General features: G+C 41.5%; 2 protein-coding genes across 2 annotated transcripts; both read right to left on the bottom strand.

Moving 5' to 3' along the window:
- Nucleotides 1–365: 365 nt before the first annotated feature.
- On the bottom strand, nucleotides 366–7,390 carry poglut3 (protein O-glucosyltransferase 3). The gene is made up of 6 exons (XM_086109584.1): nucleotides 6,929–7,390; nucleotides 6,338–6,535; nucleotides 4,309–4,592; nucleotides 4,004–4,214; nucleotides 997–1,193; nucleotides 366–922 (listed from the first exon to the last, which is right to left on the bottom strand). Exons 1-6 carry the CDS (start codon nucleotides 7,161–7,163, stop codon nucleotides 482–484), a joined length of 1,566 nt encoding a protein of 521 aa, XP_085965710.1. The 5' UTR covers nucleotides 7,164–7,390; the 3' UTR covers nucleotides 366–481.
- A 261-nt stretch (nucleotides 7,391–7,651) lies between these two features.
- cyb5r2 (cytochrome b5 reductase 2) lies at nucleotides 7,652–13,068 on the bottom strand. Its single transcript, XM_086109585.1, has 9 exons — nucleotides 12,903–13,068; nucleotides 12,582–12,725; nucleotides 12,411–12,483; nucleotides 12,210–12,316; nucleotides 11,341–11,470; nucleotides 9,594–9,677; nucleotides 9,314–9,399; nucleotides 9,131–9,230; nucleotides 7,652–7,907 (listed from the first exon to the last, which is right to left on the bottom strand). The coding sequence occupies exons 1-9, from the start codon at nucleotides 12,915–12,917 to the stop codon at nucleotides 7,735–7,737; spliced, it is 912 nt and encodes a 303-aa protein (XP_085965711.1). The 5' UTR covers nucleotides 12,918–13,068; the 3' UTR covers nucleotides 7,652–7,734.
- Nucleotides 13,069–13,570: the final 502 nt, after the last annotated feature.

The following is a 13,570-nucleotide window of genomic DNA, read 5'->3' as shown; positions in this document are numbered from 1 at the left end:
CTTTTCAACTTGTTTTATACTTTACACAAAATTTGTGGTTGAATATTTTTGTCTCTGTTATATCCGTTTCATAAATGTCTTTTCTTCACCCTCATGAGACAGCGTATGAGTAAATAGGCATCCTTGCACTGAGGGCGATCCCTACCGTAACGATCACGGAAACCAATGAGCTGATATACGCTTCAGCATCCGTGATCCTAGAGTACACGACTCATTTGACCTAAATTTTGATTTTATTTTTGTTGAACACTTTAGAAGGAAATGAATATGAAAACACGGACGGGGTGACCGGAGGAGTAAATAAAAAATATGATACGTGAAAGTAAAATTACAAAGTAATAAAAAATATTGTTCATAAAATCATGAAACTTTTTTTTGGTTTTAATCTGGAAAAGAGTCGTACTTTCCCAAATGTTTCACAACCTACTTTCAAAATTCACAGACGGTGCTGGATTGCGATATTTTCTCTGTCGAAGGTGTGTCATAGTTCATCTCTGACAGACTTTTCTTCTTTGTTGCCGTCACGCCGACACGTACACCCATTTGCGTGTTCATCCGACAGAGGCACCGGTTCCATGTCGGCGTGGCGGCTCGGCCGGCCCGACTGCCGTCCGGCATACGTCAGCAGCACTCGGTAGTAGTAACAGTAGAGTCTGTTAGGGCGCAGCAGCTCGCGGGCCGCGGCCTGACCGGCCTTGGCCATCTTTCGCGCCTCGGCATCATTCTCTTTCGCCCATTTGATTTTTTCCAGCAGGTCTGACAGGTTTCTCTTAAAGGGGAGGTAGTGGGCGCCAGCTTTCAGACTACTGTAGAAATGTTCATAGTAGGGCGAGTCCTGCTTCAGAACCAGACTGTTTCCAAGCATCAGGTAAGGGAAACGATACGCTGCCACCGTACCGTCCACGTTCACCTGGTACTTGTACTGAGGAGAACAAAACATGGTGAATAAAGAAACACGCATGCTTTCGCACGTAGATCCAATGACCTAACCCTCACCTTAAAGAAATCAAAGAATCCAACAAGCGGCGCTTTGCCAACATGTTTCTCTCGGTCTCTGAAAAAGAACCATCCTGTGATGCCGGCATCCAGAAGCTCGGGATGTTTCTTGGACAGAGAGACCAGCTGGAGACGTTCCTCTCGGCTGTCCCTGCCACGGAAAAAGGCCCGATCGGTTTTGTTTACCCACGAGGAACCTGAAAGAGATTGTCCAGAGTCTTTGCTTTTATTTGGTCCAAACGCGATTAAATCCATCACATCGGCGACACTAAATTTTTCCAATTCTTGACTGGAGTGGTGTTGCACTTCCCGATAGTTGTATGATTATGTCTTCAGCTCGGCAGAATTCATATTTTCACATACCGTATTTTCACGACTATAAGGCGCCATTAAAAGTCTTAAATTTTCTCCAAAATGGACAGGACGCCTTATAATGCGGAGCATCTAGTGTATGTATAAAGTACAACCAAACTCAGTTTTGCTTCCGTTGCCTTTTTAAAAACGTGTTTTTAGCGTGCGTGCATGTATGCCGTATGTTTAAGCTGGCATATGTTTTACCATGCCTGGCGGCGCCCAATAATAGTGCGTTTTGTGTATGTGTCAAATACAGAAATAGCACCCCTTACTGAGACTGCGCCCAACAACACGGTGCGCCGAATGGTCGTGAAAATACAGTACTTGACATGATGAACGTTATTTGTTTACAGTATGCATTATTAAGTAGAACATAGTCTGTCCATAATATAGGAGTCACAAGTGTAGGGGGTACAACGTTTCATAATGAAATGCATGCTATGTACGGTATATATACTGTATTTTCCGCACCATAAGGCGCACCTTCAATGAATTGCCAATTTCAAAACTGTTTTCATATCTAGGGCTCAGCGCATTATAAGATGCACAGAATAGAAGCTACAATATTGGCTGCGGTTGCATTATGCATCCACTAGATGGTGCTACGCTAAAGCAAATACAATACAGCTTCATTTATATAGAGCCTTCACAACTGCTGCAGCTGTAGCATTGAGAACTGGTCACAAACATGGGCATGAAACATATACTGTACCTGTAAATACAAATGACATTACAAAACAATAAATGGAAGACAAAAGTTATGATTCAACAAAAAGGCACACAAACCTCATGGGCTCACATCGACAAGGGGCTAAATATCCTTAGAAGTCTTGCTTGTCTCCTGCTTCCTTCGTTTAGTCAGTAGTTAACTACGCTTTTGGTATTATCTCCGTTTCATAATGGCTGCGCAGTGCTCACAAAGTAGCTGTCTGTTTGTTTGTGTGAGTGTGTGTTGGCGAATGCACATGTCAATTAGTGTTGCCCAGAACCATTTTAGGTTACAATTGGTGCCTGCTGATTATCACCACTAGATGGCATTGGAACACTAACAGGGATACAACTCAAAGCGAGATATAAAGGGACTGTGACGCCATATATAAGACGCATCGGATTATAGGGCGCACTGTTGGCGTTGGGAAAATTGAATGCTTTTAGGTGTGTTAAAGTACACCCTTGTCTGCATTACTAAGTAGATAAAAAGTTTTTCATGTCAATTCACGGTTCGGTTATTATTTTAGCACAAGCCTAACCTATAACACTAAAACATTCCTGCATAGTACATCTGATATTGTTTCTTGTAAAAAATAAAAAAATGAATGCATTGCTTGTGTTTGTTAAAATAAAACTAAAATATATGGGAAAAGAACCTTGAACATAGAATCACATCTTAAATCGGACTTGCAATACTGAGGGGTATACCGTATTGGCCCGAATATAAGATGGCCTTGATTATAAGACAAACCCCCTCTTCAAGACTCAAGTTTGAAAAAAATACCTTTTGAACACCAAATTAATCTTTAAACAGAAAATAATTACAGTGCATCTGAAACAAATGATTATAACAATATATTTGAGAGAAAAAGCATGTTATTTTGCCTCATTCAAATATAAAGTGCAATCACATTCATAAACAAATGGCTTCTGGTTTTGGAAATGTAAATTGCATCACAACTTCTCCTCAGCTGCCGGTTAACCTGGCCGATCTTCGACCCACTTTTCTCCAGATTGTCACTACGTTTCTCCATTTTCTGTTATCTCTTTGATTATTTTCTTCTCTTTTCCTTCTTACCGCTATTTTTATTTTTCTTCTTCGTGGCAGGGTTTCACTTTGGCCTGGGGAGTCAAGTTCAGCATTCGCTTCAATGATATCTGGCGCCATCTAGCGTCGTGAATGGGTATAATGTCTAGACCCCGAATATAAGTCGACCCCCACTTTTTCAGTCTTATTTCAATACAAAACACACTGTCTTATATTCGGGCCAATACGGTATATATATATATATATATATATATATATATATATATACTGTATATATTTTTTTAAAATAACAATTTGATTGTTTTTCAAAATCATTCAGCAGTCCTACCTATGAGTATTGTTTTTATCATCCTCACCTGGGGCACTCAAAAATATACGTACATTGTTTGTGAGCTAGTGGAACAGAGTGGCACGCCACTTCGGAACAAATACATACAAATGTATTCTTCTATCTGCTCTTTGCCAAGCAGGAAGGCAGTTCGTACAAGAATAGAAAAGGCATAGTGACATTGCACAAAACACGAACAGCGAGGGAACTCCAGATGTCTCCGTTATCCCTGCTGAACTCTGGCGTGACTCGGCAGCACGAATGCAGAAAAACTTGAGTTATTATGGAGATTTATTCCGCACAGCGCATCTGCTTTAGACGAATTGCATGTACGCTTTGAATACAGCGGTTGAATTAGTGGGATGATGTCAGAAGCATTTACAATGCGTGCTCAGCCAGGCACGGTAATAAATTTTTTGTTTTTATTTTCCTCCTGATCGTTAAGGGTGTGGTGGGCACATTTATTCTGATCTGATGGCTCCGATTTGCAGGTTACAGGTTATCATTATTGATGCATGAAAAGGTAAACATCAAAACTTCCTTCCGGTGACCCACGAGTGTGTTACCCGTGTTGCCTTGAACAGAGAGCAGGTCATTGGTGACGCCTCTCATGCTTTCCAGAGTTGAATGAGTGATCTCGTAGGTGGGGAGGACGATATCTCGTGAGTCTGTAGATCCGCACCACGACAAAATCGGGACAGGGCCCGCATCAGCCGGCCTCGTCTCCAACGGCCAGTCGCCGACGTTGATGTAAAACTCGACATCGGGTACCTTTACCTTCACGGGTGTACGGTAACGATCCGGTCAGTAATCAAAAGCTACTTATGAAAGACTTTCTTGAAAGGTGCTTGAAAGATTGTGAAGGCTGTACCTTCCTCGTCAGGGATAGCAGCATTTCATCAGAAAACATCTTGAAGTCGGTGTATTTTCCCAGCGCTCGGCGGTACAGACGATTATTCAGAATGGCGTAGTGAATGATGCCTCCTCGGTTTGCAAATCTTTGAGGCCCCTGCTCCCGGAGGCGCTGCAGGTCGATCGACAGGAATGATTTAAAGTCCGCCTCAATCTGAGGCTCGTCAAGTGGACACTGCATGACACTCTGCCAGGCGGAGGCATCGGGTTCAGGACAGTCACAGTACTCATGATAGACTGGACCTACACATTGAAAATAATGATCAAAATATTAAGATATTTTTCACACAACAGTAACCTTATTTTTGTGTTACAAGTAAGGATTTTTAAAAAATTTGACTTTAATTTAATCCCACTTGAAACATGAAGCACAAAGAGGACATTTGTGGCGATAGCATTAATTCTGACACACAGACGTTGCATTTGTGACACTCGTCAATGATGTGACATCATCTTTAGCAGAAGTCTCCATCAAATGACAACATCATCGAGTGATCGTCGTTGTGCCCCAAAACATTTCTACCTAACGGGATTCTGTCAGAGACAGACCGAAAGGTGAGTCAGTGATGACTCGGCTAGTGATGATTCCGGTGATGGCCCAAAACCCACTTGCATCGGTGGATAGTCTGTAGTATTTTTTTTTTTTTTTAAGTTTTCCATCATTGGTCATTCGCCAGCAAAACGGACACCCATCAATGACAGATTGACGGACCTTCCGCCAGTCCTGTGAGAATGTCCACCTCTGCTTTCTATGTCACACACAAGCAGAGCAAAAGCAGACACGAGTTTGAAAGAAAAAAAAAACGTGGGCTATACCTTTCGACTGGGCCAACCTAAAATGGGTGCATGGACATGGAGTGTGAAATGCAGGACCTAGACTAATTTCTGTTCTGGCTGCACTGGTGCGCCCAACATTTTTTCTTGGTTGCACTAGCACTAGAATTTATTCACCCCAAATTTTTGACCACATTACATTCACACAGCTGCCAAATTAGAAATTCACTTCCTGAACAATTTTTAAAAAATATTCCCAATTATAAAATTCTGCCAGGAACATAATAGTGGGACTGCATGATGGGGTGTTTTATTGTACTATATACAGTACTGTATATTTAATTAATATTAATACTTAATAATAAAATCCAAATTATGTACTTATTGGTGACATTTCAACAATGCACAGTGCACACACTTATTTTTAAATAAATGCATGACCCCAAAGTTGTCAGTGCCAATGGTCATTTTCATGTTAAGATCATTTTAAGGACCAAAATAAAAACAAATGATTAAAAATATCACTCACCATCACTAGAATTCATTCAATGAGCCATAGCCAAGTATCAATTATTATGATGACAGTAATAACACAATGCAATCTGAGAGCATTGTTAAGCTATCCATCCATTTTTTTTAACTATTTACTGTATCTTCACTAGTCTGCGCACGATTGGACATCACAATTTGGGGATGTAACTTAACTTTGTGTTGCCGTTAGCCTCAACTACAGTTGCACTTACAGTCATTCTTGTGTTATGTATCCGGCATTGAGGGTAGAGAGGCTCAACAGCGGAGGTCTGAATGGCTAGCTAAATTAGCCATTAGGTCAGCAGGGAGCGTCTGTTACAAGCAAATGAATAAAGGTCGGGAAACCCTGCGGATGTCTATGACATACTAAAAACTGTGTAGCATTCTCTCTCCCTCCCCAACATATCCATCATACCCATCAGTATGATGGCAGTCTGCAGCTGATACTGGGGCACAGCTCATTAACACTGGGGCATGTGCCCCAGTAAAAGGGAGCTGGTGACGCCTCCGGTGAGTGCCAGCGTAAGAAGGCTGCCAGTGGCTTTACGTCTCGCTACGGTGATTAAGGGGGCATTAGTAGTTCAGGTTGTTATATACATTTGTGCTGAAATAATGACAGAAGGATGACTGACGGACTGACATAGCCACAGCTGGTGTTTACACTATGTGCATGACAAACTAACCTCGGACGATGTAGGGTGATTTAGCAACAGCGGTTTCATGATGGAAGATCTCAACCTTCAGGCCCGTCGGTGCTGTATTGTACATCCGGTACCTCACCATGAAGGATCCATCTCCTCTGTCCAAAGGCGGGGGAACGTGGATGCGGACATGCTCTTTCTTCTCCAGTGAAGTTATCTTCACTTTAAATGTGTCTTTACCTGTACAAGATCGCAATTGTGATCATTCACATTCATTGAAAGTAAAAATAAGAAGGCAGAGTACAAATTTCCCTTCTGAAATCTGACAGGGGTCTTCAATCCTGTTCTTCAAGGGCCACTTTGCTGGATGTTTTACACCTCTCTGTGCTGCAAGCACACCTGCTTGAAATGATCAGATAATCAGCCAAGTCTGCAGAAGCTGGCTAACGATCGACATCATTTGAATAAGGTCTGTTGCAGCAGGGCAAGATGGAAAACAGGCAGGACAGCGGCCCTCAAGGAACAGGATTAAAGACCCCTGAATCATTCTAATCTATCTTTTCATGAGACATGGATGACGGCCAATGTAGTAACTAACCAGGTTCGCGCCAATGAATATTAATAAAGTCGTACCTGGAGATGAACTGAAATTTTCTCCTTTGAAATCGACCGCTTGAATGAAGAAGTAGCGGACCGGCAAAACTACATGAGGGTCAAGTCCTGGACCCCAGATGAGACAACTCCCAGGGCTGATTCTTTCGCAGTTAACAACCGTGATTTGTAAGATAATAAATACAACGAAGACCAAATGAACACACGGTAAAGCATGATGAAAAGGCGTGAGCGAGTCTACGTTACGTTTAAACATTGTATTGCGTGGTAACCAGATTGCTCAAAGATTGACAGAAAACTTTTACTTCTCAGGCGACATGTTGGCTCAGATGGACACGCCCACTAAGCGGTGATGCATTCATGTCCGTCGAACATTTTCCAATCCAACAGCAAACGTCACATTCCTGAACAACTGCCGTTTAACTTTTTCACACGATTGATGATGAAAAGCAAATCCAGTTTAGCTCATATAGTTTACATTGCCATAGCCTACATAATCCAAATCAAGTTAATTTTTCTCTCTACAGCGCGTGGCTCTAAAAACACACCGGCAACAACAAAGAAATTAGCCAGTCGGTTGCTATGTGCTAGTCTTCACAGTGCTTCAGGTGACTGCTGGTCATCATAGGTAGGCCGTGTACTCGGACTGTTACTTTATACAATGCATAAGCAAAGTTACAGTATTGTCTATGTGGCACTAAGCACTGAGACATCATTGTTAGACACACTCACATTTTAGAAGATGGGGGGAAAAAAACTTTATTGCAATTTGAAAGTGTTAAAGAACATCCGGCTTCGTTACAGGGACGACTGTTATAATTTCAATATTAGTATGCAAAGATGTGTTCTGTTTTGTATCCCAGCTTCTCCAGATTTGGCAGACACGCATACTGGATCATTGGCGGAGGACCACACAAAACAACAAGAACATCTGAGGATGCAGGTGGGAGGTGAGCCTGGATCATAGTTGCAGTCACAAACCCGGAACTGTACTTCCAACCTATACAATGGACAACAGGGAAAGGAGAAGGAAGAATGCAAACATCGGGTGATGTCTGTGGTTTAGGCTCAACGCAGTCATTTCAAACAATGTTCAGCTTTCGATGTCAATCCAAATATCTTAGCAAAAATAAAGGAAGTAGCCTCACTATTCCAATAAGAGGAGGTGAGTACACTCCCCAAATCATTCCGTTCGCAGTGGAACACCACTTTCTGTTTCTGTTTGTCATCAATAGCGTTTGCTTGCCGGGTAATGCATGTAATTGTATTCTTCATGACAGTAAGAGTCACAATCTTAGATTTAAAATGGAAAACAGCTGTTGTGGTAACCAAACATGGTAGTCCATCCGAAAAGCATAACACCGTGTTTAGGACATTCACCGATGCTCTTGTTCGCTCTCAGTCTCTCTTGAAAACATTAACACTGAACAAAATCTGTGTTTGATAAATCAGGTCTCAAAAATTGATGCAAATAATTACATTTTCAAGGAATTAGCCTCTGTTTGAAAATTAGGAACAAGCTTTTGCTGACATCTATGGAAACCAAGAAAAAAAAAGCACTCCAAAGCATGACAGCACTGCTGTACTTCTAATGATTGATGATCATGGATCTGTTGAACGAATGAAGACACAGCAAGGAAGAGTAGGAACATCTTTCAAAGATTTTACAACAGAGCTTATGTAAAATATTATGCTCGTTATTTTCTTCTCGCTTTAAGGATTATGCAAATGTGCGTTTTTCCCAAGCTGCTTTAACACTGTGTCAGAGCTCTAGCTCCTTGCTCGGTCTGCTGGGATTTTCCCTCAGCCGACAAGTCTTTGTTAGCTTCCTCACTTGGAAAATTCAACAGTGCCGCCAAAGCTGACAGACTTTCGCCAATACTTGTGCTGCCAATATCTTGTTTGAATTTATGATAGAGCTTTTCAATGCAAGTGTTCACATCATTAATGCATCAGAACTCATGGTGTCGTAGTACACACATGAAAGTTATTCCTGTTGACATTCCATAAACAACTCATTACAATGTCAGCATAGCAATACTATGGAAAGATTTGTTTTGAAATCTGAAGAACTAAGAGCCGACCGGCATCACAGAATGTATTGTGGTCGACGTTGGAGTTTCCATTCCACTCCATTATATATTTACAGCAGCCAACATACTCAGTCCCAGTGTTGTTGGGAAAGTCACAATGACGCTCGGCTTTGAAGAAATGCTTGATTACCCTCACTAGGTTTGTCCAGCGTAAACCAGAGCTTCAGCTTTTCAGGATGGCTCTTTTCCACCTCGTGGAGCTCCTCCCTGAGTAGAATATCTTTCTCTGTCTGGAGTACAACAAAGTGCGATACATTAAAACAAAAAAATATATACACACACGATATAAATAAGAATATAGTAGAGAGCTGACCTGGTTGGCAAAAATGAGATGGCACATCGTGTTGTCACTGGGGTCTGCTGTGATTGTCCGAATTAACTGCAACATTGGTGTGATACCTGTAATGGGAAAACAATTCATTCATATTACTCATACATGATCCTTGTCTTGCTATTAGTGGGAAGGATAAAGTAACCTACACCTACACAAAAGTGATCTTCCCCATTCATGAAGATTTTCTATTTTAACAATAGTGCTTCATCAATAACACAAGTACGACTCACGAACATACATTAATACGACCTAAACAAACCTGTTCCTCCAGCAATCATGCCAATATGTTTGAACTTCAAATTCCTTGGTTCTGACTTCTTGTCCGGTCGGATGTAAAACTGGCCTGATCAGAGAAAAGAAAAGAGGCCTGCATTTGCTCTTATCTTGTACAAGAGTGACATCTGCTGTTGAAATTGTGCAAATACAGAACACTGCAACGAGGTTTAAGAACACATAAATTGCATCCAGAAAGTATTCACAGGCTCACAGCGCTTCACTTTTTCCAAATGTTGACACAGCCTCAGTGCAAAATTGAATAAATTTAGTTTTCCCCTCAAAACCCCACACACAACACTTCATAATAACCACGTGAAAATCGTTAATTTTATTTAATAATCTATTTATTAATTTCATTTCATCCATCCATTTTCTGATCCGCTTATCGTCACACAAGTCGCGGGTCGTGCTGGAGCCTATCCCAGCTGTCTTCGGGCAGTAGGCGGGGGACACCCTGAACCGGTTGCCAGCCAATCGCAGGGCACACAGAGACAAACAACCATCTGCACTCGCACTCACACCGAGGGACAATTTAGAGTGTTTAATCAGCCTGCCATGCATGTTTTTGGAATGTGGGAGGAAACCAGAGTACCCGGAGAAACCCCACGCGGGCCCGGGGAGAACATGCAAACTCCACGCAGGGAGGCCAAAGCTGGACTGTGAGGATGACTCGCTAACCACTGCACCACCGGCCGCCCAATCAATCAATCAATGATTGAATGACAAGACATAAGTATTCACAGCCTTTGCCAGGAAGCTCAAACACTGGGCTTGGGTGCATCATGTTTTCATTGTTCATCCTCAAGAGGTTCCTACAACTTAATTTGTGTCCAAATTCAGCAAGTGAGTCTTACTGCAGCCCCCACCACGATTCTCAGCCCTCCCCTACCCACGTCCATGCAGACCTCAGATTCTCCACAAACTCCAGTCCGGAAATATGTTCCATTTCCGCCAAACACTCGATAAAATCAAATTCTTAAAATAAATAGAATATGTTGTTTAAAAATAAAGGTAAATGTATGCCTTCTCTTTGAAATGTACTCTTAATCATATAAACATAGAGTTTGAACATACATTTTTTTTAAAAAACGGAATGGCAAGTTTTTTCAAAGGTAGGAGATTGTTTGGAGACTCGTTCGGATTGAAGGAATGATGAATGTAGCAATGTACATCGACATGGATGAAAAACCTTCAACGTGCTCAGATTGAGCTGAAGATATACCTTCCAACAGGACAATGACCCAAAGCTCATAAGCCAAGACAACGAAGGAGTGTGTTCAGGACAACTCTGGGAATGTCCTTGAGCGGCCCAACTAGAGACCAGATTTGAATCCGATCAAACGTCTCTGGAGAGATCGGAAAATGGCTGCGCACCGACGCACCCCACCCAACCTGAGCTTGAGAGGTGCTTCAAAAAGGGATGGGTGAAACTGCTTCAAGGGAGATGTGCCAAGCTTGTGGCATTGTATTCAAAAAGACTGATCTATAATTAACTGCCAAAGGTGCATCAACAAAGTTTTGAGTGAAAGCTGTGAATACTTACTGTATGTACATAAAATAATTTTGATTTTAAAAAAAATGGGGCTCAGGGGGACATAATTATGGGGTATTGTGTGCTGAATTTTGAAGGTGAAAATATTCATTCTACCTTGGAATGTGGCTTTATTGTAACAAAATGTAGAAAAAGTGAAACGCTTTGAATGTTTTTCTGATGCCCTGTCCAAACATACCCTTGCCCCGATACACCAGCAGTCCATTAGGGCCTCTAAAGTCAATTGCGTCTCCAATAGCCATGCTGTCCAGGTACTGAGACATCTTCCCTCCCTCTGGGAATGAGGCGTGAGTGTTCTTATAGTACACCTGGCAACACAAAAAAAGTATACTGCATGTATAATTTTTCAAAAATCAATTACAGTGAGGAAATCAAATGTGGGCTGAGGCCTTTGGGTCAGAGCCTTGAATGTAATTTCGATATGAAGTAGGTGCTACTCTACGTAGTCTGGTTGGCTTCCTTCCACAGTCAAAAACACTTCGGTCAGTCAAAATATTCACCAGAAATATTTTAACTTCGACTTCTGCCTCACCATTTACAAGATATAGTGTCCAAAAAATGTCCCATGTGCTTCTCAAATGTTTATTCCAGGTTGATTGTACTTATAAGCCATTATCCCACTTCAATATCGACAGCATCGCACAAAAGTGAGTCTGACATTTACATTTTTGTAAATATTTTTGATCTTTTCATGGGACAACAATGAAGAAATATCACTTTGCTATCGTGAAAAGTAGTCAGTGCAACATAACAGAGACAATTTATTGCTCCCTTCACCCGTTTTCATGCACCCTGTACCCTGATAACATGAAAAAGCTGTCCACTGTAGTAACCGCTGTTCCTGAAAGGGATAAACACATCTGCGTTGCATGTTAAAGTGTTAATTTACTTGCTTTGTGTGTAATCGCTGCCACATTAAAACATTATCGATGTAAGCTTCTTCCAAACAGTGTGATCTCTCCCGTGAGCCACAAAAAGATCCCACTCCATTTAGGAGTGTATGTTCTCATATAATAAATTGTTAACGCGATGCAAGTTGTTAAATACCTTGACAACAAGGTCCACAAATCCTTGCTGGTCATCACTGGATACTGGCGTGTAGGCTCTGACCACCAGGCTGCCATTCACCCTTGCTGAGAGATACACGTGCTGACCTGGTGAAAAGTACCGGACCAGAGGTTTGAACTCACGCAAGTTCAAACGCACTCATGCAGTCAGAAATGAGAAGGACAGTTGGGTGTTTAATACCTACTGGCAGTCCAAGGATATGATCTGAAGAGGGAAGGCCAAACCGAAATTTCTTTGTGTCATGACTAATTTCCTGCAAAGAAACAAACCCCCAAAACAAGATAAAGATTTAAAAAAAAAAAAAAAAAAAGGTTTTTTGATTGTTAGATAATGTGTTTTTATTCAGCGTACCTGTTTATCTATAAGCTGTAGAGGATATTTAACCACGGGATCAAGCAAGGTGACGGGTAATTTCTTCTTGTTTGAAGAGCCGCTCATTAAGAAGTACAGCACACTTACAACCACTACACACGCAGCGACCACGACAGACAGGAGCTGCAACATAGATGTGACATATTCAGCTTCAATTGCATTGGATGTCTTAGAAGATTTGTATACTGTATTTGGTATGTCCCTCACTGCAGTCATCATTTTACATGCGTTATTATCCTCTATAGTACAAATAAGTTGTCAAAGCCTTCATTACAAGAGGAAAATAATTATTAGTCTCACCATACTTGGATCCATAGTTCAAACAAGTTGCACAAAGTTTGAAGATTGTTCTGTCCGTTCATGCAGCCCGAAAGACCAGAGTCCACGCAGTCATGGTGCCTTTCACTTCCAACACGCACGCGCACGCGCGCACGCGCACGTTGGGGGCGTTGCCCATTCTGTCACTCGAATGTTAGCCGCTGGGAGCACCAATAGAAAGACCGACTTTAGCATGACACGATGTAGCATGACATCACACTTCGACCGAAAACGGGGCGGGAGGACTAAAGCTACCGCAAAGAATATTTGGCGGTATACTGTATATATTTAATTTATTGTAGACAGTGACATGTATTTTGAACGGGATAAAGTTGGGTGTCAACGCACAAAATAATGCATGTTTTTGTGGACTTTTTCTGGAAATGGAAATACATTCAGAAAAAAATGGCGTGTATGTATGATTAAGTAAGTCTAGTGATCGAGTCTTATATATTACATATTAGATATGCACATACTGTAGTAAGTATTACAGTACAAAGAATAACAACCTTCAGCTGGACAATACCAGAATGACGATTTGATGTAAGGCTTAAAGTAATGTATTGCTGTTGGTACCCTTATCTACATGAACAAATGTGAGGCGTGTACATTAATTGTCTTTTTAGCCAGGCTTCACACAGTTACTTGCC

This window comes from Hippocampus guttulatus, chromosome 4 (genome assembly GCF_054856545.1).
Source record: "Hippocampus guttulatus isolate MCC_2025c chromosome 4, RoL_Hgut_1.0, whole genome shotgun sequence".
NCBI classification, from domain to species: domain Eukaryota; kingdom Metazoa; phylum Chordata; class Actinopteri; order Syngnathiformes; family Syngnathidae; genus Hippocampus; species Hippocampus guttulatus.
The sequence above is the reverse complement of the archived record's forward strand: the minus strand, read 5'-3'. Positions and strand labels throughout refer to the sequence as shown.